This window comes from Aethalodelphis obliquidens, unplaced genomic scaffold (assembly GCF_003676395.1).
Source record: "Aethalodelphis obliquidens isolate GAN/ISIS:26980383/991018 unplaced genomic scaffold, ASM367639v1 scaffold68, whole genome shotgun sequence".
Taxonomy (NCBI): Eukaryota; Metazoa; Chordata; class Mammalia; order Artiodactyla; family Delphinidae; genus Aethalodelphis; species Aethalodelphis obliquidens.
This window is the reverse complement of record NW_020838012.1, coordinates 8,635,889-8,662,670: the sequence shown is the minus strand read 5'-3', so window position 1 is coordinate 8,662,670 and position 26,782 is coordinate 8,635,889. Positions and strand designations below refer to the sequence as shown.

Sequence of the window (26,782 nt, the reverse complement as noted above, 5' to 3'; positions counted from 1 at the left end):
TGTAGTCACTGTGGAAAATAGTATGGAGGTTTCTCAAAAAACTAAAAATAGAACTACCATATGACCCAGCAATTCCACTCCTGGGTATATATCTAAAAAAAACAAAACAAAACAGTAATTCAAAAAGATACATGCACCCCAATGTTCATAGCAGCATTATGTACAATTGCCAAGATATGGAAGCAACCTAAGTGTCCATCAACAGATGAAGGATATAGAAGATGTGAGATACACACACACACACACACACACACACACACACACACACACACACACAATGGAATACTACTCAGGCATTAAGAAAGAATGAAGTTTTTGCCATTTGTAACAACATGAATGGACTTGGAGGGTATTACGCTAAGTGAAATAAGTCAGATTGAGAAAGACAAATACTGTATGATGTTATTTATATATGGAATCTAAAACACACAACAAACTAGTGAATATAACAAAAAAGAAGCAGACTCACAGATATAGAGAACAAACCAGTAGTTATCAGTGGGGAGAGGGGAGGGAGGAGGGGCAGTATATGGGTAGAGGATTAAGAGGTACAAACTATTATGTATAAAATAAGCTACAAGGCTATATTACTGTACAATACAGGGAATATAGCCAATATTTTGTAACAACTATAAATGGACTATAACCTTAAAAATTGTGAATTACCAGAATGTACATCTATAACTTATAAAATATTGTACATCGACTATAACTCATAAAAAAAGTAAACCCATAAGGAAATAGACATTTAATACATCAGGTAGTGATACATCCCAGAAAGAAAAATTAAGCAGCATTAAGAGTGTCCTTAATCAGCTTAAATGACGGGGGCATCATTTTAAATAGTGTGTTCAGAGGAAGACTCTCCGAGGAGGTAATATCTGAGCAGACGTCTATATGAGGTGAGGGAGAAACCCATGTGGGAACCATGTGGGAAGAATGCACAGAGTCCTGGGGTGGGCCGTCCTGGCACTTTCCAGGAAGGGCAGAGAGGCAGGCGGCTGGTGCTCGGGGCACCAGGCAGAGAGTAAGGAGAGAAGCGTGGCAAGGAAGGCAGAGACAAGATCGCACAGGGCCTTGTAGCCCTGGGGAAAGACGGGATTTTGTCCTGAATGTGATGGAAGCTTCTGGGGATTTTGAGGACTCTGAGCTACTTTTAATTTATTTTTTATTTTTTAAAATTGAAGTATAGTTAATTCACAATGTTGTGTTAGTTTCAGGTGTACAGCAAAGTAATTATATATATTTTTATTATATATATATATATAAAGCATATATATCTTCTTTTTCAGACTCTTTTCCATTATAGGTTATTACAAGATATTGAGTATAGTTCCCTGTGCTATACAGTAAGTCCTTGTTGTTTATCTGTTTTATATACAGTACTGTGTATTTATTAATCCTAAGCTCCTAATGTATCTCTCCCCAGTTCACCCCCTCTCATGCTATGCCCTGTGGTAGCCATAAGTTTGTTTTCTAATGCCATCTAATGCCATTTGTAGCAACATGGATGGACCTACAGATTTTCATATTAAGTGAAGTAAGATAGACAAAGACAAATATCATATGCTACCACTTATATATGGAATCTAAAAAAATGATACCAATGAACTTATTTACAAAACAGAAATAGACTCATAAGTTACTTTTTTTTTTTTTTTTTGCAGTACGCGGGCCTCTCACTGTTGTGGCCTCTCCCGTTGCGGAGCACAGGCCCCGGACGCGCAGGCTCAGCGGCCATGGCTCACGGGCCCAGCCGCTCCGCAGCATGTGGGATCCTCCCGAACCGGGGCACGAACCTGTGTCTCCTGCATCGGCAGGCGGACTCTCAACCACTGCGCCACCAGGGAAGCCCTCATAAGTTACTTTTTAAAAGGATCACTCTGGCAATTGTCTGGAGAGAGAATAGAGGAGAGGAGGGCAAGAGGGGTGGGAGGCCAGCGAGCAGACTGTGGAGCAGTTGACAGTGGCCGGGCGAGAGGTGGGAGGTGGAAGTGACCTGAGCTCTCAAATCGGGGAAGTATTTTGCACGTTAGGTGTTAGGACTTAATTCCGAACTGTTAGATCCTCTGAGCTCCCTGTGAGGTGCGTTCAGTTTATTTAATTCACTTTATGTAATGACTTGGTACATTTCTGCAATTTTTTTTTAAACCCCTGTCGCCTCCCTAAGACTGATTCTCTAGGGCTATGTCTTGTTCATCTTTGTGTCACACTACACATATCAGCGCATCTGGCCTACAGTAGGTGCCTATTAAATGTTGAATGAATGAACGAAGGAAGCTGATGTTATAGCACAGTGATTCCCAGCATGAATTCTGGAGTCGGATCTCCTGGGTTCAAATCCTGACAGCTTCTATCTGTGTGTGTGATTTTGGCAGCCTGCACCCTTATATAAAATGACATGCTGGTCCGGGAGGATCCCACATGCCGCAGAGCGGCTGGGCCCGTGAGCCATGGCCGCTGAGCCTGTGCGTCCGGAGCCTGTGCTCCGCAACGGGAGAGGCCGCATTAGTGAGAGGCCCGCGTACAGCAAACAAACAAACAACAACAAAAAAAATGACATAGCACAGCTGGCCCACCATATCTGTGGGTTCCGCAGCTGCAGGTATGGAGGCCTACTGCATACGTGCTTAGAAGTGTACCGCACACCTAATAAGCACTGAGTGTGTATTAAATAAAAATAAGGCTGATGTTAAAAGGCCTCAATGTTGTGACTTCCCTGGTGGCACAGTGGTTAAGAATCCGCCTGCCAACGCAGGGGACGCAGGTTCAGTCCCTGGTCCGGGAAGATCCCACATGCCGTGGAGCAACTAAGCCCGTGAGCCACAACTACTGAGTCTGCGTGCCACAGCTACTGGAGCCCGCGCGCCTAGAGCCCGTGCTCTGTAACAAGAGAAGCCACCGCAATGAGAAGCCTGCGCACTGCAATGAAGAGTGGCCCCCGCTCGCTGCAACTAGAGAAAGACCACGGGCAGCAACGAAGACCCAAGGGAGCCAAACATTAATAAATAAATTTATATGTATAAAAAAAAGCCTCAATGTTTACTATCACCAGGAAAAATATCTTCTAGTACTTCCGCAGTTTTTCTCCCTGAGACATGGAAAATTGTACTTTTCCACAGAAAGCTTTGCATAAAATAACTGTCGAGTAAATAATAACATTTATTTGATTTATGAATTTCTAGGGAAATGGTGCACATCTGGCCACTTGGTTTTATGGGATAGCCTCTGCACATCTCCCTTCCCTGGGGCATCCCCAAATTTCATGACCACATCCAGCAGGCGCAGGACACTGACTCGGAATAAACTTTTTTCCCACTTACAATCCCTGTATAGAACTTAAAACACAAGTCTCCCCTTCTCCTCGGCCTTTCGGTTTAGCCACATCGGGGGCTTCTCCCAGACTCGTTCCATTTCCCCTAAGGTCTCAGGCGGAGGCGTCTAGGGAGGTGTCTGCACTGTACCAGGTCAGGCTGGGCTTGGCTTTCCTACAAGCAGAGCACGGAAGACCCCAGAGAGTGGGCTGAAGAATGTGCGCCTGTTCTATTCCTGTCCCCACTTCCTCTCCAGTAAAGGGCAGGCCGAGTTGCTACTGGCTGCCTGAGTGCCACTAATAGACACACAGGCCTGGGGGAAACTGTGTGTCCTACACGGGGATAAATCAGGCTCAGCCCCTGGTGTATAAGAGTGGAGTGAGACTTAAGAGAAAAACAGTGTACTTTTTATACTGACATGGTGTGCACTGCAGCTACATCAGATGCAAGACACATATTTGGGGGTTCTGGAATGCCCCCTTCTTCCCCTAGGTCCCACAGCCAACACTCATTAAAAATGCCCCATCCTCCTACAGTCACATCATGGAGGACATGGGTTAAGGCAAAGGCGGTCCCCTCCCGAACCCTACCCAGGTCCATGAGAGCTTCATATACAGACAGAGCAGCCTTGGAGTCCTGCTAACGCAGGCCCATTCCTGGGCGATGGCTGGCAGGGATGTGAATCCTAATTCACCAGGGCGATGTGAAGCACACAGGGTAAAAAGGGAATCCCAGGGAAGTGAATATAGCAGCTGCACGCTGAATTTCACCCACCACGAGAGCACCCCAGAAGCTCAAAGGAAAATCCTGTGATGCCGTTTTTAGTCTATAAATACATATATGTGGCATGTGTTTCTGTGTAGTGCTGAATAGGATTCGAATCATTGGGCAGAGGGACCTTAAAACAAATAACCCAAGTCCTGATTATAGCTTCCAGATTATAGCTAAACCTTTAAAGAACTCTGAGCTATTTACTCTGTGAGCTGTGCTGACAGTGAGGTTTGAGGGGAGAAGCTGCAGGATCTCCTTCTCCGAAGCCTTTAGGAATAGGAGGGCATTCTGCCGCGCAGTGTTTCAGTGTGGTGTTTCCTGGAGGATGAAGTGGACCCTCGGGCTAGCGGAGCAGACTCCCTGCTTTGCTGGGCCACACCCACGGCGCTTGGTGACTTTCCACGTGCTGTGCCCTGGAAGGATCTGGCTATGTCTCCAGCATCCCAAGCCTACAGGTTAGGGAGATAGATCTCTGCTTCTCTCCAGTCACTGAAGGGGCCGAGCCACAGCAATCAGCAAAATCACCTTAGAACCAGTTCTTGTTTTCTTTTTCTACCACTTTTTTAAATGGATGATGCATTCCCTAAATTTATCCCTTGCTGGGCAAAGCGACTGTAGTGCTGATTTCTCAACACTCATCTTTTTGGAAGGGCTCCTCTGTGTCCAAGCATTTTGGGGGCTGGTCATGTATCTGGATTTGCCTTATGCACACTGGTTATGACTTACAGCTTCTCAAGGTCTCTTCTCAGTCCCAGATTGCTGGACAAGAAAAACCCAGAGACGAGAGCACAAGGCAACTGAACTACCATTGCCCCTCTGGAGTGGCCCCCTAATCCCTGTTGCTAGAAACTTAGTTTCATCTTTCCTTAGAATGGTTTCTATGTAACACAAGGAAGTGTCAGTTGTACAAATAAAGGACTTATCTGGGCAACAGAAAATGATAGAGCAGGTCATCAGGCATCATAAGAATAGCAACAGCAGCACTGATTGTCACCGTGGTTCTTAAACCCTTTTCAGGTTATATCTGCCTTTGAGGCTCAAAGTCACGAATACACTCCCCTGGGAAAAAAGTGCACATCTAACTTTACAGACAATTTCAGGGGGTTCAAGGACCCCTTACCCTACCCTACCCTACCCTACCCTAGTGGTCCATCTTTTACAAATTATTCTAGCATACATTTTAGTTTTGACCCTCACACATGCCGCTGCAGGGCTGATATAATTAGCCTCATTTTCAGAAGGACCTGAGCCTCCAAGCAGCGACGTGTTTAATGTCACTTAGTGCAGCGGTCCCCAACCTTTTTGGCACCAGGGACCAAAGTTTCTGGAAGACAATTTTTCCACAGGGCGGGTGGTGGAGGAGGATGGTCCAGGCGGTAACGCGAGCGATGGGGAGCGGCTGTAAATGCAGGTGAAGCTTCGCTCACTTGCCCGCCGCTCACCTCCTGCTGTGCGACCCGGTTCCTAACAGGCCACGGACGGGTGCCGATCCTCGGTCCTGGGATTGGGGACCCCTGACTTAGTGAGTATATTAGGGAGGCTTTACAAATGTGAGTCACCTTCTTTCCACTTGCCATACTGGCCTATGTTATCTGCAGTGGGCATCTCCATGGTGATTAGGAAGACCCAGCTGGCTTAGTCCCTAGTCCTGTGTTCAGAATTTTTAAGGCACAGTGTGGTGTGTAATTCTGAGTGCAAGTGACCTGGATCGAACTGATGGAGACACGCCAAGCTCTGAAGGGAGGGCTGCCTTACCCAAGATGAATGGTCCGGATGTGCTTCTGCATACCCACTGCAGTGCTCAGAACCTTCCCACAGTTTTTCCAGAGGCATTTGAACATCACCTTCATGGAGTTCTATACATGGGAGAGAAAGTTACATTAAAATGAAAACTAACCCAACAATTTTAATTTTTTCCTTCATTAGAAAAGTAGCGGCGTCCCATTCTCTTGACTAAAACTCAGTACACCATTCTAGGAAACCCCCTGGCTGGGGAGGATCTTGGTGACCTCAGAGATTTTCTTGCATCCTTCATGAATACTGAGCCCTGCTGGAACATTTAGTTCACTTTCATTGAGGTGGTCACAGTGTCATTTAGGCATCAATGACAGTGTCTAACGTTCACTGAGCACTTACCACGTGCCAGGTGCTAGTCTAAGAATTTATCTCACTTAATCCTAAAAGATGGAAGCTATTATTATCACCATTTTACAGATTCATGGAAAGCTTTCAGGAAAACTTGCCCTGGCTACGAGCCAGCTTCCAGCAAAGCTGGGATATGAAGTTTGGGAGTCTGGTTCCAGGAACCACTCTCTCCACCAGGATACGGCTCCATCTTCTCTTACAAGGATCTCAGAAGTTTTCCAAAACAGTCCAGCACAGGAATTGAGAGCACCGATTCTGGACTGCCTTTCTCAGGTCCTGGTTTCCTTATTTATCAAGTAGGAACAATAGTACCTGTTTCATAAGGTTATTATGAGGATTGAATGAGGTCATGAAAGTGAATCATTTAGCGCAATACTGACGGGAGTAATTATTCAACCAATGGCAGCTATTATGGTCTTATTGTGATTATACTTCCCGGAGTGAATTTGACAGGGAGTGAGTTTTCTCCAGGGAGGGTGCTTGTCGTTGGACTGCTGTCTCTTTGCTAATTGTTTCCATGGGCACGGTGACAATCACTTCCATGTACTCACCAAGCCCCATCCCGTTTTCGCCTGGGAACAGACTAGACTTCACTTCCCAGCCTCCCTTGCAGTTAGGTGGGGTCAGGGCCAGGGGAACATGGGCAGAAGTGACACACATTCCTTCTAAGCCTTGTCCCTAAACTACTTCTCAATGTCACTCAAGCCCCCTCTGCTGACTAGAGGTAGGGGATACCCAAGGACTTAGGGGACAGTAGAACCACTAGATCAGAGATTTTTAAATTTTCAATATTTTTAAAATTGAAGTATAGTTGATTTACAATGTCGTGTTTATTTCTGCTGTAAAGCAAAGTGATTCAGTTTTATATATATATACACACACACACATACACACACACACACACACACACATTCTTTTTCTAAATATTCTTTTCCATTATGGTTTATCATAGGATATTGAATATAGTTCCCTGTGCTATATAGTCAGACCTTGTTGTTTAGATCAGGGATTTTTAATCTTTTGTTTGCCATGAACCCTTCTGGCAGTCTGTTAAATTCCATGGCCCCCTTCTTGAATAATGTTTTTTAATGTTTAAAATAAAATACATAGGATTACGAAAAACTGCAAGAGTACTGAAACAGCTATCAAAATATTTTAAAATTTTGTGAAATGGTAATATATGTACTCTTTAACCCATTAAATAACAAGATCTTTAAGTGAGTCTAGTAACTACCATAATTTCAAAGTAGTGTTAAGCATAAATGATATTTCATGATATCTGCTAAAATTGAAAGGTGATATGAAAATATCCATGATTTCTATTGATACTAAAGTCACAGGTGGCATTAACTTTATTGTGGTTTGATGTCTTCGATCATAATTGCAGGAAATGCTATATTATAGTTAAAAGATTCATGACAATAAAGATATACTTCTTCTCCCATCCAAGTTCACAGACTCCCTGAATTCTGTCCACCCCCTTTCCGGGACCTGTGGACTCCAGGTTAAGAACCTCTGTACCAGGAGGAAGGAGCCTGGGTCCCTGGAGGATTGTGTGGGGCAGAGACACCCCTTCACCAACCCCGCTGACCTGACTGCATTGTGACATGAGGAATCCTTTATGGGGTTAAGCCACTGACGTTTGGGAATGGGTTATTTCAACCGTAAGCCGACCCTGACCAATCAACATAGTAGTCATGACACCTTCCGTGAACTGACGACGGAACTGACGTAGCTTTGTTTACAAGTCTAGTAGGATTTCTGCCCTCAAGCCCTGTTCTAGAAAGCAATCATTTACACATTTAGAGGATGATTCATCAGCTATTATGATGGGATTAACATCCTGATCCAGCCAGCCACCCACCCGCACACAAGTCTTTCTCTAGGTTTCTCAGTTGAAACAAGGTACCTGGCAACTTCCCGGAGTGAGGATACCCTGTGTGTTGGGAATGGTCACTTACAGCGTGGCAAGTGGAGGACAGAGCGTGGTGGCACATGGCCACAGTCTGCTGGGAAAGATTAGTGACAGCAGAAGGGGCCCACGCCTCCTGTGGGCTTCATGAACCCAGTGGCCTAGGGGTCCCAGGGGCTCTGGCCAGGTGGCCGGCATGCCTGACACAGCAACCTAGCCATTCCCACTGTAGCTCCTGGGCATCTCAGACAGCCTGCCTGTGCTCCCCGCTGCAATGGGCAGTACTGAGCCCTAGGAGCTGCAGCAGCGAAGAGAGGGAGCAGAAGGTGAGAGAGGGATGTGAGGGGAGCTGAGAAGCAGAGACAGAATTAGGAGACTTTAGAGTACATGATCCTGATGCGTCGGTGTTTATTCTAAGGAGACAGTTCACAGATTTCAGGCTCCCTGATCTCCTTGAGCCACTGATCCAAACGCCTGAGATGTAAGATAAACCAAAGGGGGAGAGTTTAAATCTTGCCCTGCCCCCCACCCCAACCCCAAGGTTCACAAAAAAGAATTCTGCTTGGTGTTTTTTATTCAAAGCATATGACAACTTAACAGTATGAATGAACAAATCCTCACCCTAGGAATGCTTTCTGCCCGTTTTTCAAACAATGAAGCTATACTATTAAAACTTAGCTTCCACTTAAGGGAATTAATGACTCGAACCAAAATTACAGGTATCTGAGAGTCCAAATATCCATCTGGAAGTGAAGTCATGATAGATGAAAACACTTTCTGATTCATTCCAAGCCTTTTTGCTGATGGTAGTCCTTTATTCATTAAACCAGGTAGCTATTTAGCAAGGAATATTCCAGTGGCTGGTGACAGAAAGAAATCTAAGAAGCTGTGCTCCAGGAACTTAGACCCTAGTGGGAGAGACAGAGAAATGATAATAAATGACGATGGTTTCAGGTATGGTAAGGTCACTGGAAATGGGGGTGGGCTGCGTTAGGTCAGACAAAGCCTCTAGAAAGTGACTTCTGAGCTGGGACCTGAAGGTTGGAGAAGAAGCAAGTCATGCTATGAGCTAGAGTTTTCCAGGCAGAGGGAAGAGTTAATGCAAAGGTGTGAAGATGGGGCAGAGCTTGACATATTGTAGGGCTAGAAAGGACAGTGAATTTAGAGGGAAAGGAGAGAGGCTGTGATCTGTTTGAAATAATGTGGAGAGGCAAGGAGGGCCAGATCATGCAGGGTCTTGTAGGAGAAGGTAAGGAATTTGGATTTTATTCTAAAATAAAGAAGCTACTGAAGGGGTTTAAGGAGGGGAACAACATTATATGATTTAGGCTTTAAGAAAACATCACTCTCTTCTGGGGAGAGAACAATAAGGTCACCAGTGTGATGCTCCCACAGGTCAGAGAAGAGGGCGGCTGGAAGGAGGTTTAGGCAGTGAGAATGGAGAAAAGTAGACACAGTCAAGATCCATTCTGCTGCTCTGTAATGGCCTATACGGGAAAAGAATCTAAAACAGAGTGGATATATGTATATGTATAACTGATTCACCTTGCCGTACACCTGCAACTAACACAACATTGTAAATCAACTCTCCTCCAATAAAAATTTTAAAAAAAGATCAATTTTTGAGGCAGATCACACAGTACTTGCTGTTGGGCTGAGCATGAGGAATGTTAAAAGGGGTGGTGTTAAAGATGACTTCTACAGCTTTGTGAGTCGTGGTACTGTTTGGGATATGCTAATTTTGAGATACCTGTTATTGATCAAGAGGAGCTGGCAAGTAGGACCGTGGATCTATGAGCCTGGAACTGAGGGGAAGTCAGGGCGAGAGATGTACATTTGGAGTCAGGAGCTGAAGGATTTCTTAAAACAGATCTGGATGTGATCATCTAGGGAAAAAAATGCAGCTAGAGATGATGAGAAGGCCCAGGATCCAATATTTCATGTAGGAGATGAAAGGGCAGCCAGAGAGAGAGAGGGTGGGGAAAGTGGTAGTAATCCAGACAGTGTAGTATTACCAGCACAAACAGAAGAAAGTGGTGTAAGAAGGGATATGTGACTTATCCAGTATCACTTGATGATTCCTACCAATTAGTCAGTTAGATAAAGTCTTTGGAAATGAATATAATAGTATTACACAACATATAGAACCAAATTCATTCTACATCTTCGGAATTTTGTAAAGGGTCACACTGCTGATCGTTTTAGGAACTGACAATCACAGTGGTATTTCTGTGCCATAACAAGCATTATGTGTAACATTCTGTTCCTAGTCTTTGCAATAATACGTCAAGCATTTGCTTCTTGAATTGATTACTAAAGCTTGGTACTGATTATAGAAAAATAAATGTCATTGGTATAACTCCTTTCCTTAGTTAGGAGGAAATAGCTGGTATAGAGGTATGGAATTCCCAAAATACGATGAAGCTGGGCCAACATCCTCTCTAAATCCCTTGGAATTTGGAGACCTACCAATTGCAAGTGTTTGTGTGTCATCTCCTCAGGGCCCATACTTTTTTGGGCCCCTGCTAAGGGCTCCAAAGAAATCTGTTGCCCAAAGAAAGTAGGTAATGGAAATGAAGAAAAATGATCAACTTTGCTTCCTCCCTGCTTTTCTCCTTTGCCCGTGGGGCACCACACCATCCCTTCTGATTCCTTCTAGCCCTATCGACACCTTTACAAAGAGCCTCTTCATTAACCTCTTCTCAATCACCCCACTTGAGAACACCACCAGCTGCCCCCAGGACCTTGATTGAAATGGGGAAAAAGTAGGTTATAAAAGAATATAAACAACATTATATATTTGGGAGGGTATGTAATACAAATAATTACGTGGTAGAAATTGCTTGGTAGAAATATTGGGGAAGGGTATCTTATTTTGACATTAATTTGCAAACATAAAAATGACCCTATTTTAAATTTAAAGTGAAAGTCACCCTGTAACACTTGCTTGATTCATTTTTGGAGAATGAAAGTATACTAGCATGAGCACCTTGACTTTAATGAAATCAAGCAACTTCTCTCTACCTAGGTGAAGAATGTTCTGGGTGGAACCAGAGGCCCCTTAAACGGTGCTTAAGTACTTTTCAAAGTCCGCTGACTACATCCAATGGAGACAAAGCCTTTGTCTACAGACTACTCACTGTTATGCTAAAGGAAAGCCAGCCACGGGAGGAGGAGAACAGGGAGAAAATAGCTAAAGAAACACCCAGAGTGCCACATGGATCCAAGCTTGCCCAAAGAGCCAAACCAAGCAAAGCTGCCGGGGGAGCTGCAGCCTCCAAGTCTGAACGTGCCCCTCTGTGCTTCAGTCCTGGCTTCTCCTCTCAGCTCGAACAGACGTTCACAAAGCTGGGATGTCCGAGGGAGAGAGAGGTCACTGTCGGTTGGGAAGCACAGCGTGCTAGGGTCCTCCACACATCTGCCTGATTAAGCTGAGGTTCCTGGCAGTTTACAAGCAGACTCGCGGAATCTCACACATGCCCAATGCGATATTCACAGCATCACCCAGGAAAGCTCTTTAGAACCACCCAACTTTGGCCTCGTGGGCTACGATGGTTGGAAAGAACTTCCTGGGGACTCATCACTTTTGCAGCAGCTTCCAGAATGTCTCTCATACCGACTGCTTTGGGGCTCTAGGTTTCCTTCTTTGGCCAAGAAAGATCTTTGACCAAGGCTTCCTTCTTCATCTTCTCTCTGCTTCCCTTTCCATGGCAAACATCCATGCTGGTTTTGAATTATTTCATACTCAGGGTACGTGGAGTAGTTTCTATTTTCCTGATAGAACCCAGACTGGTACACAGGACTGACAAGATGACTGCTGAAGGTCACCTTCAGTTCCAAGAGTGCAAACACAGCTGGATTTTGGAGTGTTATATGACACGTCCAGGGATAAGTTCAATTATAGCTATATTCCAGGAGGTACATAAGCATGGCTTTGAGCATCACATGACCAGTTTACCAGACAGCTGCCTGGAGTTAACGTCAAGTTGCCTTTTCTAAGGCAACTGAGAAGATCCTGATGTGTTTTTTTTTTTTTTTTCTGTACACGGGCCTCTCACTGTTGTGGCCTCTCCCGCTGTGGAGCACAGGCTCCAGACGCACAGGCTCAGCGGCCATGGCTCACGGGCCCAGCCGCTCCGCGGCATGTGGAATCTTCCCAGACCGGGGCACGAACCCGTGTCCCCTGCATCGGCAGGCGGACTCTCAACCACTGCGCCACCAGGGAAGCCCCTGATGTATGTTTTATTTGGCAATTGGTGTGTGTGTGTGTGTGTGTGTGTGTGTGTGTGTGTGTGTGTGTTGGGATGGGCGAGGGCTGGACACTCATGCATCCAGGCTTCCCAGAGAGAAGAGGGTCCAATTATTCTGCACAGGTGAGTGTGCTGCCTCACACATGCTTCCTCAGCCTGACTTATGGGAAGCCACGCCCCTGGCAGAGGCTGCAACGGCTCTTTCAGAACCAACACGTCTACTCAGACCTTCAGCAGGTTCCAAAGGCTGATAAATGCTGTCCTAAAAAAATCAGTAACTGTTAGAAGTTGTAGGGATTCCAATTCTTTTCTTTACTGGGAGAGCAGCCTTATACATGTCACCTCACCACCTTGGGACTTTCTTTATTCGTAAAACAAGAGGACTGAACAAGATTAGTGATTTTGGATCTGTGAGGTGTGTGGGTAAATTCCAATGTATACCAAGCAGGGATCAAACATCTCTCACCTGTATGTGCCATTTATAGATTCTGTGGTAATAAAATTTAAAAATAACAAAAAGAGTTTTGTAAATGGAATAATAACAGAATGTATCCCCTTGTATCTGGCTTCTATACCTTAGCTTAATTTTTTTTGAGATTCACCCACTGCTCCTTATGTCAGTCATTAGTTGCCTTTTATTGTGGTGTAGTATTCCATTTTATAACATACCACAGGTTTCCAGTTTGGGGTGGCAATGAATAAAACTGCTATGAAATTTGTCTACAAGTGTTTTTGTGGACATCCTTTCTTATCTCTTAGGTAAATATCTAAGAGTGGAATTACTGGGTCATATGGTGAATATATATTTACCTTTTTAAAAATTTTTTTAATTTTTATTTATTTATTTTTATATTTACCTTTATAAGAAAATGCCAGACTGCTTTACAAAGTGGTTGTACCATTTTACATTCTCAAGAGCAATGAATGAGGGTTCCTGTTGCCAACATTTGGTATTCTGTACACCAAAAAGTGCACACCGTATGATTCCATTTTCAACAGGCAAAATTAATCTCTAGTGACAGAAGTCAGGGCAGTGGCTGCCTGTCTGGGGTGGGGGGTGGCATCTGACTGCAGAGGACACAAGGATTGCTGGCCTGGATCACAGTGGTGGTTACTCAGGTGGAGACATTAGTCAAAACTCACTGAACTATATACATTTAAAGAGAGTTCATTTTATCACGTGGAAATGATACCTAAATATAGAGTAGATTTAAAACGATTTCTAAAACCACATCAAAAGTATTCCTGAATTAATAGAAATCCCTAGTCATTATATATTTTCTTGATCAGTGATTTCTAAAAGTGCATCTCACCTTTGGGGACATCTGTACATTTCCAGACATGATCAAGCGGTCCTGTAACTTGGAAAGGTTGAGCCTGGGCTCGATGATTTCTGAAGTCCTTTGAGCTCCTGGACCACACACTGCCCGGCAGACTATTCTAAGATGCTGTCATTAAATTGCCTAGATCTCTCTTCTTTACCCTGATCCTCCCTGAGGTTAATCAGCTCCCCAACTCTGGCTGGCAATGCTGTGTCATCACCGTGAAACCCCGTACAGTGGGACCCTGAGCTGCTTTTCTTAGCAACACCCTCCCCAGCAGTTCTAACAGACGGGTCTATTTCTGGAGCAGCAGTTCTTCTCACAGAAGGCACCTCTCTTCTCAAAATTAGTGGGTTAGGAATTAAGTCCATGCAGACTGGCAACAGGTGTATTCGTGAGGGCCTTGAGGGTCTGTTTTCTTTCCGGAGCAGTCATTCACAATTTAAAGTGATTCGCTGCTCTCTGATTCTGAAAGACGGAACACGTAGATAGAGCAAATGATTAATTCTACTGTTTACTGTTTACTACTGTACAACTATGACCGAAGCAGCTTATGTGAACTGAGCTGTTTTTTCTCTGACTCGAGATTCTCTCCAGTCCACAGGTAAAGTGGTTCATGGTCAAGACACCAGTGAAATAAATGAAAATGACAAAGGCTGGAATTTTGTGATTGCTTTTGATTTGTGCTGATGTTCTGAAATGCAGGGTCCTGAGTCAGATTTCCTCACAGGGCCCTGATTTCTGCCACTGTCATTGCTTCCTTCACCCCTCACCTGACGTAGTCTGGCCCCTTCCATTAACCCTAAATAAGCCCAAGGTGGCTGAGATGGCCGAAGGGCTGCAGCGGCCCTGACCTGGTCAGGATGGGTCAGGATGGAGGACGGAGGCAGGCAGCCTTCTCTCTCCACACCCACAGTTCTCAAATTCCATTCGGTCTGTTGTCAAACGGGTAAAAAGGAAAGCAAAATATTAGCAGCCGGCATTTACTGCTCACACAGTCCTCACAACAACATGATCAATATGGTGCTATCATTCTCCATATTGTACAGATGAGGAAACTGAGGCTTAGAGAGGTCAAGGGATTTGCTAAGGTCACACGAGTACGGCAGCTGGGGTGCTAATTCCAGAGCCCGAACTGTTTTATCCTGTTTAGCAATGGACAAATCCAAAATCTGACTGAATTAGGAATCTGACATGGAAAGAAGCACGTTAGTAATTAGCTATCAGCCCCTCTTGATTTTTCCAGAGGTCGTCAGGAATTGATGGTTAACTCTCGGCCTTCCAGAGAATTGTTTCCTCCCAGACGCCTGGAGCGGCTGTATTTAGGGCCATTGCACCACCTTGTGGTCGTGATGGGAACTGCACCTTCCCCGTAGTCCCAGAATCCTGGCTCATACTACCAGGCTTTTCTCCGAGCAGCCTCGAAGTACTGTCAGTCTGAAATTCCAGAGGAAAAATTCTTCTAGAACGGGGCTTGACGCAGTTGACTGGCTGATCTCCAGAGCCGGGAGAAAGAAGCCTTTCATTTCCCCTCCTCGCACCCCACGCACCTTGGCTGAAGGGCCTGTTAAGAGCGATGGGCGCTTCCTGCGGGAAGTCGCGCCCCCACCAGACAGCCTGGAGTGCCTCTCTCTGTCTTCAATTTCTTTGCGGACCCTTTGCACCCCGCTCCCGCCCTGCCATGTAATGTTGGCTGTAGCTGGGTCTGTTTTCTTTCCATGTTGTTTTCTTCTGGGCGGCAGAGGGAAATGTGGATTCCTTCAATTAATTTGCCTCCAGAGTCATCTTTGCTCTTTCAGCGAAACTGATCGTATTTCTAACACATTTAAGATACAGGATTTGGGGCAAATCACATAACCTCAGCGAGACTCTTCTGCACAATAGGGATATGACTAGGCCAAGGATTTTTGTGATGATTAAATGACACGCTGCGCTTAAAAGCATTTTGTAAACTGTAACAAAATATGCAAATGTAGTTATTGTCAGCAATTGGTGCTTGCTTACTACTGAGAGTAGGAGATAATGCCTTGTCTAGGCAACGGGTCTCTCTTCCTCTTTACACAAGTGGAACACGGATCACGTAAGAGGTGACAGTGAGGAAAAGCGATAAGGAGTTTCTATAATGTGGAGGAAGATGAGGGTCATTGCTTCATAATCAGTATAGGGTATGCCTCCTCCCCCTTTGTTCTGGGGTCCTAAAATGTCCATTACAAAGTTGCTACATTCCTTCCAGTACATGGGGTTTTAGGGCTTGTAAGCCCTTTCTACTTATGGTTGGTCACACTTAATCTTCGTGATTGTCTTGAGAGAGGTTTGATAATGCCTGTTTGCCTGTTTGACAGATTAAGAAGCTGATGATGAGAGGGATGAAGTGTTTTCCTTAAGTTCTCAGGGTAGCAAAGTTGAGTTGAGAATGTGGATCTTTGGATTTCCGATCAGGGCTCCTTCATTTACCACTTATATGTTCCCTCTTTTTTTTTTTTTTTTTTTTTGCGGTACGCGGGCCTCTCACTGTTGTGGCCTCTCCCGTTGCGGAGCACAGGCTCCGGACGCGCAGGCTCAGCGGCCATGGCTCACGGGCCCAGCCGCTCCGCGGCATGTGGGATCTTCCCGGATCGGGGCACGAACGTGTGTCCCCTACACCGGCAGGCGGACTCTCAACCACTGCGCCACCAGGGAAGCCCTAGGTTCCCTCTTTATAATAAGGAACAGGGGCTTCCAAACTTTTTTGACCAGGAGCCACAGTAAGAGATAGATTTTGTACAGTAGACATGTAAGTGTACAACTGAACCAAAGCGTCAAGAAACAGTACTTATCCTGATTATGTACGTTGCACCCTATTCTGTCCTATTCATTAAAGATGTGCTGTTCACGGCTCATTAAACCGATTCACAACCCACTAGTGGATTGAGACCTGCAGTTTGGAAAATACTGATCTAGAAGGTTCTCAAACAATCCCCACAGGATACGTGACCATCACAACTGCCCATGGTCTCAAATGGATATTATGAATCTGAGGGAATGAAGAGGAAAATAAAATGAATTCAGAAAGTTTCACCAACTAGAACATATTGCCTAATGGATTACACAATTAACTCTCAGAAATCTTGTGAAATATAATTTTTAAAACTCTAAAATAGCTGCATTACAGTTACTGTGTTTCTACCACATCGTGAGCACAGCATTTATCACTCATAATTATTATTGCCTCTTTACACATTAGTGTCCACCCACCCAACTTTCAACCTTGAAGGAAGGGGCTGTGCCTTAATCTCAGGGCATTGAGCACTGTGCTTGCTGGGTGCTCAATAAATATTGGTTCACCTAATACATTAAAAAAAAATGAATTGCAACCATCCTACTTTCCTGTTACGCTCACTATTCAAAGTACCATTAAGTTCAAAAGGCAACGACTAAAGCGGCAGGGGGGCGGGTGTGATGAATTGGGCGATTGGGATTGACATGTATACACTGCTGTGTATAAAACTGATGACTAATAAGGACCTGCTGTATATATATATATAAAAAAAAGGAAACGGCTTGGTCTATGTAAAGTCCTCTCGTTAAAAATTAGAGTCTATTAGCTTCATCCTGTTGGTATTACGGGGTGGGGGTGGGGGGCGGAAATCCAGAGGGAGAAGTCGTAAAGAAAGGAGGAACTTGGTTTTCACTCGTTCATGTATCCCTGCTATCCCGACTCCTGCAGAGTGGGTCTGTGCCCTTCAAATAAATGCCACTAGGTAATGATTTTTTTTTTTGTCTTTTCCCTTGGTGACTTGACCATCCTCTAATTGAGTTGAAGCCTACAGACGTTAAATACGAGTCTGACTAATGCAACCTAATTGCGGTGCAAGAGTATGAATGTTGGCTCGTGGCTAGAGTAGAAAGGAAAGGCTGTGATGGGCCTTCAGCAGCGCATCTTCCAAGCATTGGGGGTTCCCTGTGCTGTGACTCCTTGCCACAAGGCTGGGCCACGCTTGCTGAGAGCCAAGGCCACACACTCTGAAGGCCCCAGAGAGAAAGTCTGTGCAGCCTGAAGCAACACAACAAGACTCCAGGTCCACGCAGCCGTCTCGCCTATGGGTTCCCACTGATAAAAGTGCTAGCCTCTCTCCCCGTCTAGTCAAGCGAAGACGCAGTGTCTGTGGGGACCCACGGGATGCCGGAACAACTCCAGGCCCCCTGCCCAATGGACTGGAGTGTAAAACAGCAACTCTTCATGCCACTGCCTCCGGGAAGGATAGCAGACTACATTAATGCCCTGTTCTCTGGGCAGAGAGAGTGCGTACACCACCTCCCCTGCTACACATGCTGCGTGATGCTAAGAGAGACGCAGGGAGGGACGGTGTTGGATCAGTGCCATCTCTTTGTTTTTCTCTTTGAAATGAACTGGGGGAAAAAAAAGGTTGCACTGCAGTCCTCGGGGTTTTCTTTGGATTTTTGTTTGTGAATAGTCATTAATAATGAAGCTGCCAATTGCAAATTAAAAGAGTAATAGATAATAACAGTTTCATGTTTACACGGAGATTTAAAAAATATTGTTAAAATGTTTTCTAGATAGAGCAGTAGAACTTCTTTATTCAATGAAACAGAAATGCTTTTTAAAATTGTGAGTGAACATAATGATTTAAATGTATGTGAAGAGAATGAAAAGAATATGAGTTTTCGCTTAAGGCAGACCTGGTTTGAATGGCGGCTCTGGCCCTTCCTAACCTGCAGGACAGGAGAGACTTAAACGTATAATCTCCCTGGTCCTCAATCTCCTCCTCTCAAGACAGGAAAATAATACTTACCGTACAGGACTGCTGTGAGGATTAAATAAAAGTGTAATCAGTTAATTTATTAAATCAATTAATTAGACCTCCTTTTTCACTTCTAATTTAATAAATGTATAATTTGGGGTATATTACTTATATACTACCTACGTTTATATGTTAGCTTTCATGTATATTTCACACCTGGTTTTATAAAAATAAGATGCAAAATATTCTTTCCAACAACGCTTCAGGGCTCAGTGAAGCGGAAAAGAGAAAAACATATTAATTTTATTTTACAGATGAAGAAGTTAAGTGCCAGGAAGAGAGTGAGTTAATTACCAAACCAAGCCTGAAGTCCAATTTTCTGACTTCCAAATACTGGTAAGTCCCAGGTTATCTGATGTTAACTCTTAACCAGTGCAGCAACTTACAACCAGGGGAGAGCATGGGGATGGGATGGGGGGAATGCGTCCTTGGAAGAAACATATTAATATTTTAGTCGTTTCTATCTGTCTTTAGCCACGACCCTTAATTTATTTTGAAACTTCAAGAACATTAGAGGGGAAGAGAGGAAGGGGCGTGGGTTGGAGAAGTACCAAAATCGCCACCCCAGGATCAAACCCGCCCTTAGCGGGCGGAGGGAAAGCACCGTCCCGCAACTGAAACCCGAAACCAACCTTTCGTTTCCTGGGAATGGGCTCGTCAAAGAGAAGGTTGCTGGCCTCCGCCTCGTCGATGCCATCGTCCGGGGGCGCGGGGCTGCGGAAGGGCTTGAAGCTGTCGGCGGACAGCGGCGGCGACGGCGTGGACGGGTTGGACTGGTCGCTGGGGGCGCTCCAGCTCCAGTAGCCGCTGCTGCTCGTGCTGGAAGGCACGCCGCCTCCCTCCTTCCACGATCCGCTCAGGCCCTCTGTCCGTTCACACAAGCACAGCGTCAGTACCCAGTCCCGGACCCCGGGGAGCCCAGGCATGGGTAAGAGGGGAAACGGGGGCCCGGATTCCACGACGGTGAAGGCACCTGCAGCCCACTTGGCAATTTGCAACAGCTGTGCATGTATGTTTTACTCTATTTATACTTCCAAAAAAAAAAAAAACCCATTATAATTTATAAACATTTATTTTAGCCACACGATAACAGGTTTCTCTAAGAGTTTTCTGTTGGGTGTTGCTTTGTGCAACACTAGTTCTTTCGGAGGAGAGTGGAGATTACATAAAAACGAGGGAAAAAAAAGATGTTCTGGTTCCGTAAGTTTGGGAAGACCGGCGTTTAGGGACTGTATCCCTAAGGGAGAAGTCATTTGCGGTATTTCCCCACACGCCACACCTCCACATTTTAACACTTTAAAAGGAATTTCTTACAGGACTGTGATTCTTGGAATACATTTTTAGAAAGAGTTAGTCTAAGATTTAAGAACCTAAGAGAACGAATTTCTGATTAGTTACCTAAAGCCACTTACCATCCTGCTTTTTCTAAGAAATAATCGTGCCTTACATTTGGTGTGTGTTTTACATCTTACAAAGCTTATTCACACAATCTCCTGCATTCTCACAATATCTTTCAGGGTAAGGATTATCATGCCCCTTTTACAGACAAGGACCCTGAGTCACCAGGAATTGAAGTGATTTGCCATTTCACCATGATTAGTATATAACTTGGACGGGCCAGGGCCCCAAACCCTGGTATACCAGTTGGCCTTCTTTCTCCTTCAGGGCATGCAGGCCCTGTGTGGTGAGCATCCTTCCCTTCTCTCTGGCAAAGCTGATATCGTAAAAGAAGTTATTGGTAATAATTACTGATAAGATTGGTGTTGAATTTTACCTTTCCACTTGTGGGGGAAAACATGATGAAATGCTTGCTAATATAGAGAGATCTTTGCTCAGTTTGAATGTCTTCAGGGGGCTATTTTAATCACAGAAGATGTGCTTTACTTTTCAAAATGCCCAATCTTAATTAGCATTTGTATAAATTTGACTTTCTTTTTGGATAATTTCTTCTCCATATTAATGCACATTTTGAATATATTAAACTATATTTTAACTCCAAGGAGGAAAAAAATCCCAAAATGATTCATTAAAAAAATGCTGTTAACATCTGTGTAATTAGTAATGAAGAGAAGACAAATAGCAGACTAGCATTCATGGAAAAATTTCTCAACTACCTTCACCTAATTATAGGCTTCCAGAATATTCCACAACTTATATCAAGCAAAAATTTCAGTTAGATGAATGAAGTTTTAAGTTGAATAGCAGAAGTAAGTTGACCATCTCCTTAAAGCCAGGCTCTAACAGGATTACATGGTCATTTATGCAGGCTCACACCTTGACAGCAGCAACAAAACCGAATCAGCATCTCAGTCCCTGTAGTCTACACAGAGACTGATATACTCCCTGGACCCAAGTTGCCTCTGAAAGCCCCATTCAATACAACATGAATTCAAGAGGAACCCAGTGTAAGGCCTTAGGTAATACTACCTGGTGTGACCAACTCACGTGGCAGGCCCAGGAGGCTTACAAATATATCACAGCATGCACTTGTAAATAAAACAAGTTCATAGTGCAAGATCTGTAATCATGTCAAGTATGAAGAACTGAAATTATTTTGAGAACCAACAATTGTTACAGTGTGGTTACACTGCTTCATGCCAATGCCAAAAGTTCATTTGTTTGTTTACCCGTGAATGACATTTCCTTTAGAAACACTATTTAGGGACCTCCCTGGTGGTCCAGGGCTTAAGAATCCGCCTTCCAATGCAAGGGACTCGGATTCAATCCCTGGTTGGGGAACTAAGATCCCACGTGCCATGGGGCAACTAGCCCGCATGCTGCAACTACTGAGCCCACGCGCTCTGAAGCCCGCGCACCACAACTAGAGAGCCCACGTGCCACAACTACTGCGCCCATGCGCTGCAACGAAATATCCCACGTGCCGAACTGAAGATCCCAAGTGCCACAACTAAGACCCGATGCAGCCAAATAAATATTTAAAAAACAAACACTATTTAATCAGAAGGACAATGGAATCTAGAAATATATTTTTCAGAAAATTCTTCAGAAAAAAGTCAGAACCAATTCATAATATTTTTCAGGGAGCAGTGTCTCCTTATCTTAAACATGTGTTTGCTAAAAATGCAGACAGGCATTTTGCTGAATCTCACCCTCTTTGCCGACCCACATCCTAACAAAATGATCTTTTTCCAGCACAGTAAAGGATCACAACAGTTTCCAAAAATTCACTGATATACAATCATTCTGGAGATAATTTTTATTTCTAAAAAAAAAAAGCCTTCTTTATCATAAATTGCTTCCCCTTTTTAAGAATTTCCTCCCCTTTGCAGAATAAATGAGAGATATCAGAAATCTGGGATTACTATTTGGATAGTTATTTTTTAAGTCATAATGAACACTTTCTTTATAACTATCCTAAGAAAAGTTTGTATTGAAGAAGCAAAAGGTTTATTTTGATTCTAACATTTCAATACAAAGAAATATTAAAAATGTTCTCAAATTAAAAATATTCAATGGTAAAAAGAACGATTACATCAAAATTACTGTTTTCCCCTGAGGATTCCGTGAAATTCTGTAATTCCTTTTTCCTAGAATAGGTCTTGGGGATGACTTCACTTTTGCTTTTCCTATCATCTTTCTTTAGCAGCTCTGCCACGCTGAGAGGGACATCAGGAGAAATCATGCTCATCTCAAGAGCACGGTGTCTACTCTGTGTGAGGAGGTGACATCACCCCAGCTTGAGGTGAATTACGACGGTGGGCCCTCCTGATTTCTGGTATTCATCTGAATTCCCAGTATCTTGACCTTTCTTCCCACTTACAAATGGATTGGAGTAAGTTTTGGTGAGGATTCAGTGGACGTTCCACAAATTTATTCTCCAGTTACCCCTCCCTCCGCCTCTCCCTGGGTTCTTTTCCTTCCATGATGAGAAGGCTCACGACTTCCCTCTTAGCCACCTTCTCTTCGCCCTCCACTTCTCTACAACCCTCTCAGGGTCATTTCATCTGTGCTCATGGCTTCAAAATGTTGCCTTCCAATTCCACATCAGCCCAGACCTCTCTCCCAGGCTGCGCCCAGATCCCCATCAGATGCTGCCTCTTGAATGAATGATCCTCAGGTACTCCGCACTAAACGTGTTTCAAGCTGGACCTATCATCTTCTTCAGCAACCCCACTTCTTGCTCCAAACATTCACTAACAGGTGTCTTCTTCTGCCTTTGTTCCCCATCTCAGGGAATGCGCTTCCTTGCGGAAGCACAGCAACTTCACAGAAGTCACCCTTATCACTCCCCCTCCTTCATCCTCTCTGTCCATCACCAACTCCTGTTGATTCTGCCTTTTTCACATTTCTCAGTTATGCCCTGTATGTATCCACACTGTGACCACCAAGATTCAGGACACCCACATGTGATTTTCTTGTTTACTTTTTGTTTTGCCCTGTAAATCCAGTTATAACTTTCTAGTGCCTAAATCATTTAATAGCTCTCCTATAGCCTCAGATTAATGTCCAAACTCATAACCAGGCATACATGGCCCCCTGATTTCCTGCCAGGCTCTCCAACTTCATCTCCTACTGCCCTCCTGATTCATCATATTGAATTATGCAAGTCAATATTATATCATGACTAAGGAGATCTGGAATCAGGAAGATAGAATAGAATTTCAGCTCTGCTCTTTACAAGTTAATTAATCCCCAAGTGCCTCAGTTCACTCATCTGTAAAACAGTGATAACATCTCATAGAATTGTTGTGAGAATTACATGAGATAAAGCAAACTTAGTACTTGGCACATAGTAAGTGCTCAATAAATACTAGCCATTAATACAGCTGTGATAGTCTTTCCCGGCCGCCCCCCCCCCCCGCAAAGAGACTGTACACTACCTGAGTGTATGGACACTGTTTCAGTGATGTATTCAAACCATCTATTATGGTACCTAATAAATATATACTGAATGAAAGAACAGATTAAGAAGCCTAGGATAATGCTTTTTCAAAATATTTAATCTTCAGAGCTCTTTGATCCAACTCCCTCTCCAACCAAACAGAAAAAAAAAGCTGGGGAAGTAACTTCATTAGACCAGTCTCCATTTACCTGGGGGAAAAAGGAACACAGGTTCTCAAAGACGTGTTCTGGAAAGGTGATGGGGATCAATAAATGTGTAGTGAAAGGATGGATGCATGAATGAGATGCAGTGGCGTCTTTGGGATGACGGAGAGGAGGCTGATAGCTCTGGGGTCCACTTCTTCCGCATTTCTCCTCACTTCCTACTGACGGGTGAGCGTTAATTGTTCACTGCGTGTGACGGGAATGAGACCCCTCAAAGAGAAGCTCTGCTCTCAGGGTCAGAGAGTCCTCCCTGTGCCCCATACCCCAGCCTCACCGTTCTGCCGCACAGGAGGGCTCCGAACCAAAGGGCTGGTGGACAAGCTGGTTAGTACCATCGCTGCTGTCACCTTGTCCATGTCCAGTTCCTCTGAGGATTTCCTGGAAAACAGGGAGGGGCGTTGTTAACTGTGCTCATTCTGCACCTACCACGCCAAGGACCACAGGCTACCATACACATTTACTCCTTTAGCTTGTCCCAATGAAAACCCAGTGTTCTGTTAGTTTTACTGTACAGGTAAGGAAGCCGAACTCCATAAGTCAAAATCTGTGGCGGTCCCGTGGTTAAGACTCTGCGCTTCCACCGCAAGGGGCGCAGGCGCAATCCCTGGTCAGGGAACTAAGATCCCACATGCTGCGCGGCGTGGCAAAAAAAAAATTAAATTAAATTAAAAAAATCTGATTTATTAAAAAAATCCAACAGTATTAGGAAGTGATGGTTTCATTCACTGGTCATTCATCTAACAGGTGTTTACTGAGAGTACAGTACTGGGCTAGGCACTTCTAGGCATAGGTGATGCATGGTAAACCGCACACAAGGCTGGTGGGAAGAGACACAATGATCAGTAAACAACCAACAAGGAACGGAATAATTTCTGAGAGTGACAAGTGCTACGTAGGGCACAGACATTTTGACATGACGACGGCTGTGGGCAGCTGCACTTATTGGGGTCAGGAAAGGTTCTCCGAGAAGGTGATGTCTGAGGTGAAGTGTGAAAGGAGGAGGGGAAGGGGAAATGGACCCCAAGCAGCAGAGACAGCTGTGTGAAGGCGAGGCAGCAGGAATCAGCACCGGATATCTCAAGAGAGACCCACTGGTGTGAGGAGGAGAGAGTGGTGCCAAGCTGGTCTTGTGGGGTCGTGTGGCCATGGAAGGTGTTTCGATTTTATTCCAGGTGCAACAGGAAGTCCCTAGAAGGCTTGAATCAGGTCTAGTGACATAAAATGATTAATATTTTTAAGTTCATGACCCAAGCTGCTACACGGAGAGCGGATTTTAGGGAAGGCAGAATAGAAGCAGGGAGGCCAGTTAGGACATGATTGCTAGGAGTCCAGACAAGAGGAAACAGTGGCAGGGACTAGGTTGGGGGCAGTAGCAGGTGGTCTGGCAGGACCGGCTGCTGTACTTGGTGTGCGGGGTGAGAAGAAGGGCAGGCACCCAGGTCTTTGGCTTGAGCATTAACTAGAGCCATTTACCGAGATGGAGAGAGTGGAGGAAAACGCAGTTAGGGGTGTATAAACTCCAGTGCTCTGCTTCACAACACTCTACTAAAGAAAGGCTAGGTCAGGGGGTAGTCACCGTGTGGTTAAAGTGAAGAGCCACTGAGAAGAAGAGGTTACTCTGGTTCATTAATCTTGGCCAGTTAACCCCGAATAAAGGTTCATCAGATAATGATCACAGTGAACTGAAGCCAGCTGAAGTTGATTTCAGTAAAGAAGTTAATATCGAGAGGCAAAAATGTATGCGGTACCTTGACATCAGATAAATTGTACCATCTTCTGAGAGATGAACATTTCGAATAAGGGAACAGTTGAAGAAGCCCCAGAGGATTAATGAGGCATATCGACAAAGGAATTGACACTTTGACAAATGTGGCTTTCATTCACAGGTGTGCTGTACAATTTGTAAAAGCGATGAACCCTCAGAGAAACTTTATGGCATTGCTTCACAACAACAATGGGAAAAGAGATTCCTGAATCGGAGAAAAATCAAATGGTTCCCAGTTTAGGTGGGTTGGATTAATTTCAACATGAAGTTACAAGAATGATTACAGTTTGGCTCTCGGATGTTCACCAAGGTGCTGAATTACTAAGCACAGCACACTCTTTCAATCTAAGGCACCAAAGATGGGAATCTTTGAAATTTTCTTCTAGAGTTCTTCTCAAAGTAACTTATGCTCGCTCTTGGCCAATGGATCCATCAAAAGACAAATTACTTGTTTCAGAGAAAAATACTTCTAGAAGGCGAGCTTGGGAGCACACAATGAAATTTATCGCACAGAAGTTTTCAAGACAGTTGCATACACTTAGGGAAGAAACTAGTCACTCATTTGGCATACCATGAAAGGATTTTACAGTATCCACAAATTATAAGATCCTTGTACTTGGGAGTAAAAGTGATGCCATTTTCCCCCTGCCCCCAGAAATGAGGGCTCCTGAAACAGCCAGGGAAAGAACTTAAAGCACCTTAAGGTAACTTGGAGTGTTTTATGGCTCAACCTTCCCATGTAGTCATGGTCACAGGGGGACTGAGTTACTTGGGGGCCTTGAAGGAGAAAGGCTTGCTACAGAGACTGTTCTGTAGATAGTGGGGCTCCTCTGACCGGCCACCGGCCCAGAGCCCAGCTGTCAGGATCACTCCAGGCTGGCGGGGGGCGCACCTGAACAGGCTGTGCTGCCATCTCTTCAAAGACTGAATTACAGGAGCTGCTGACTTCTCTTTCCCACTGTCAGTCTTCTCCTTCTCTTTTGTTCACAAAAGGTGTAAGAACCTGGGAAAGAGGCCCGTGAGCCTGGCACAGGGAAATGGCATGACTCTGTAGGGAGAAGGTCCCCTTGCCACCTGCCCCGATCCCTAATGGGACCTGCTATGCAGTCATGGTTTTCCTCTCTTGGTTTCAGGGACCTTCATTTTTCCTTCCTCAATCTGCTCTGTAGCTTTTTTGATTTTTCCCATCTAACACGCACATTTTGTTTTAGACTCACTGATAATTAACTTAAAAGCTGATTTGTGTGTTCTTTAAATATGGAGATCAATAGAGCACATATCATTACAAAATATGCATTTTTATTTCGCATTTCCAAAAGCTGACGTTTCAAAATAATTATTGCCTGTCATAGAGCGTATTTCTGATGAAGAGCAGAAAGGGGAGGCCTTCCCTGGTGGCGCAGTGGTTGAGAGTCCGCCTGCCGATGCGGGGGA

General features: G+C 44.5%; 1 protein-coding gene across 1 annotated transcript in view; it reads right to left on the bottom strand.

Annotated features, from left to right (window-relative positions):
- ZNF704 (zinc finger protein 704) overlaps window positions 1-26,782 on the bottom strand; it is a 208,234-nt gene that overhangs the window by 15,469 nt on the left and 165,983 nt on the right. The window contains exons 3-5 of the mRNA XM_027089793.1: window positions 23,858-23,961; window positions 19,149-19,381; window positions 5,841-5,941 (exon numbers count right to left, since the gene is read on the bottom strand). Coding sequence (XP_026945594.1) covers window positions 5,841-5,941; window positions 19,149-19,381; window positions 23,858-23,961 — 438 coding nt within the window. The remainder of the gene's footprint in view (window positions 1-5,840; window positions 5,942-19,148; window positions 19,382-23,857; window positions 23,962-26,782) is intronic.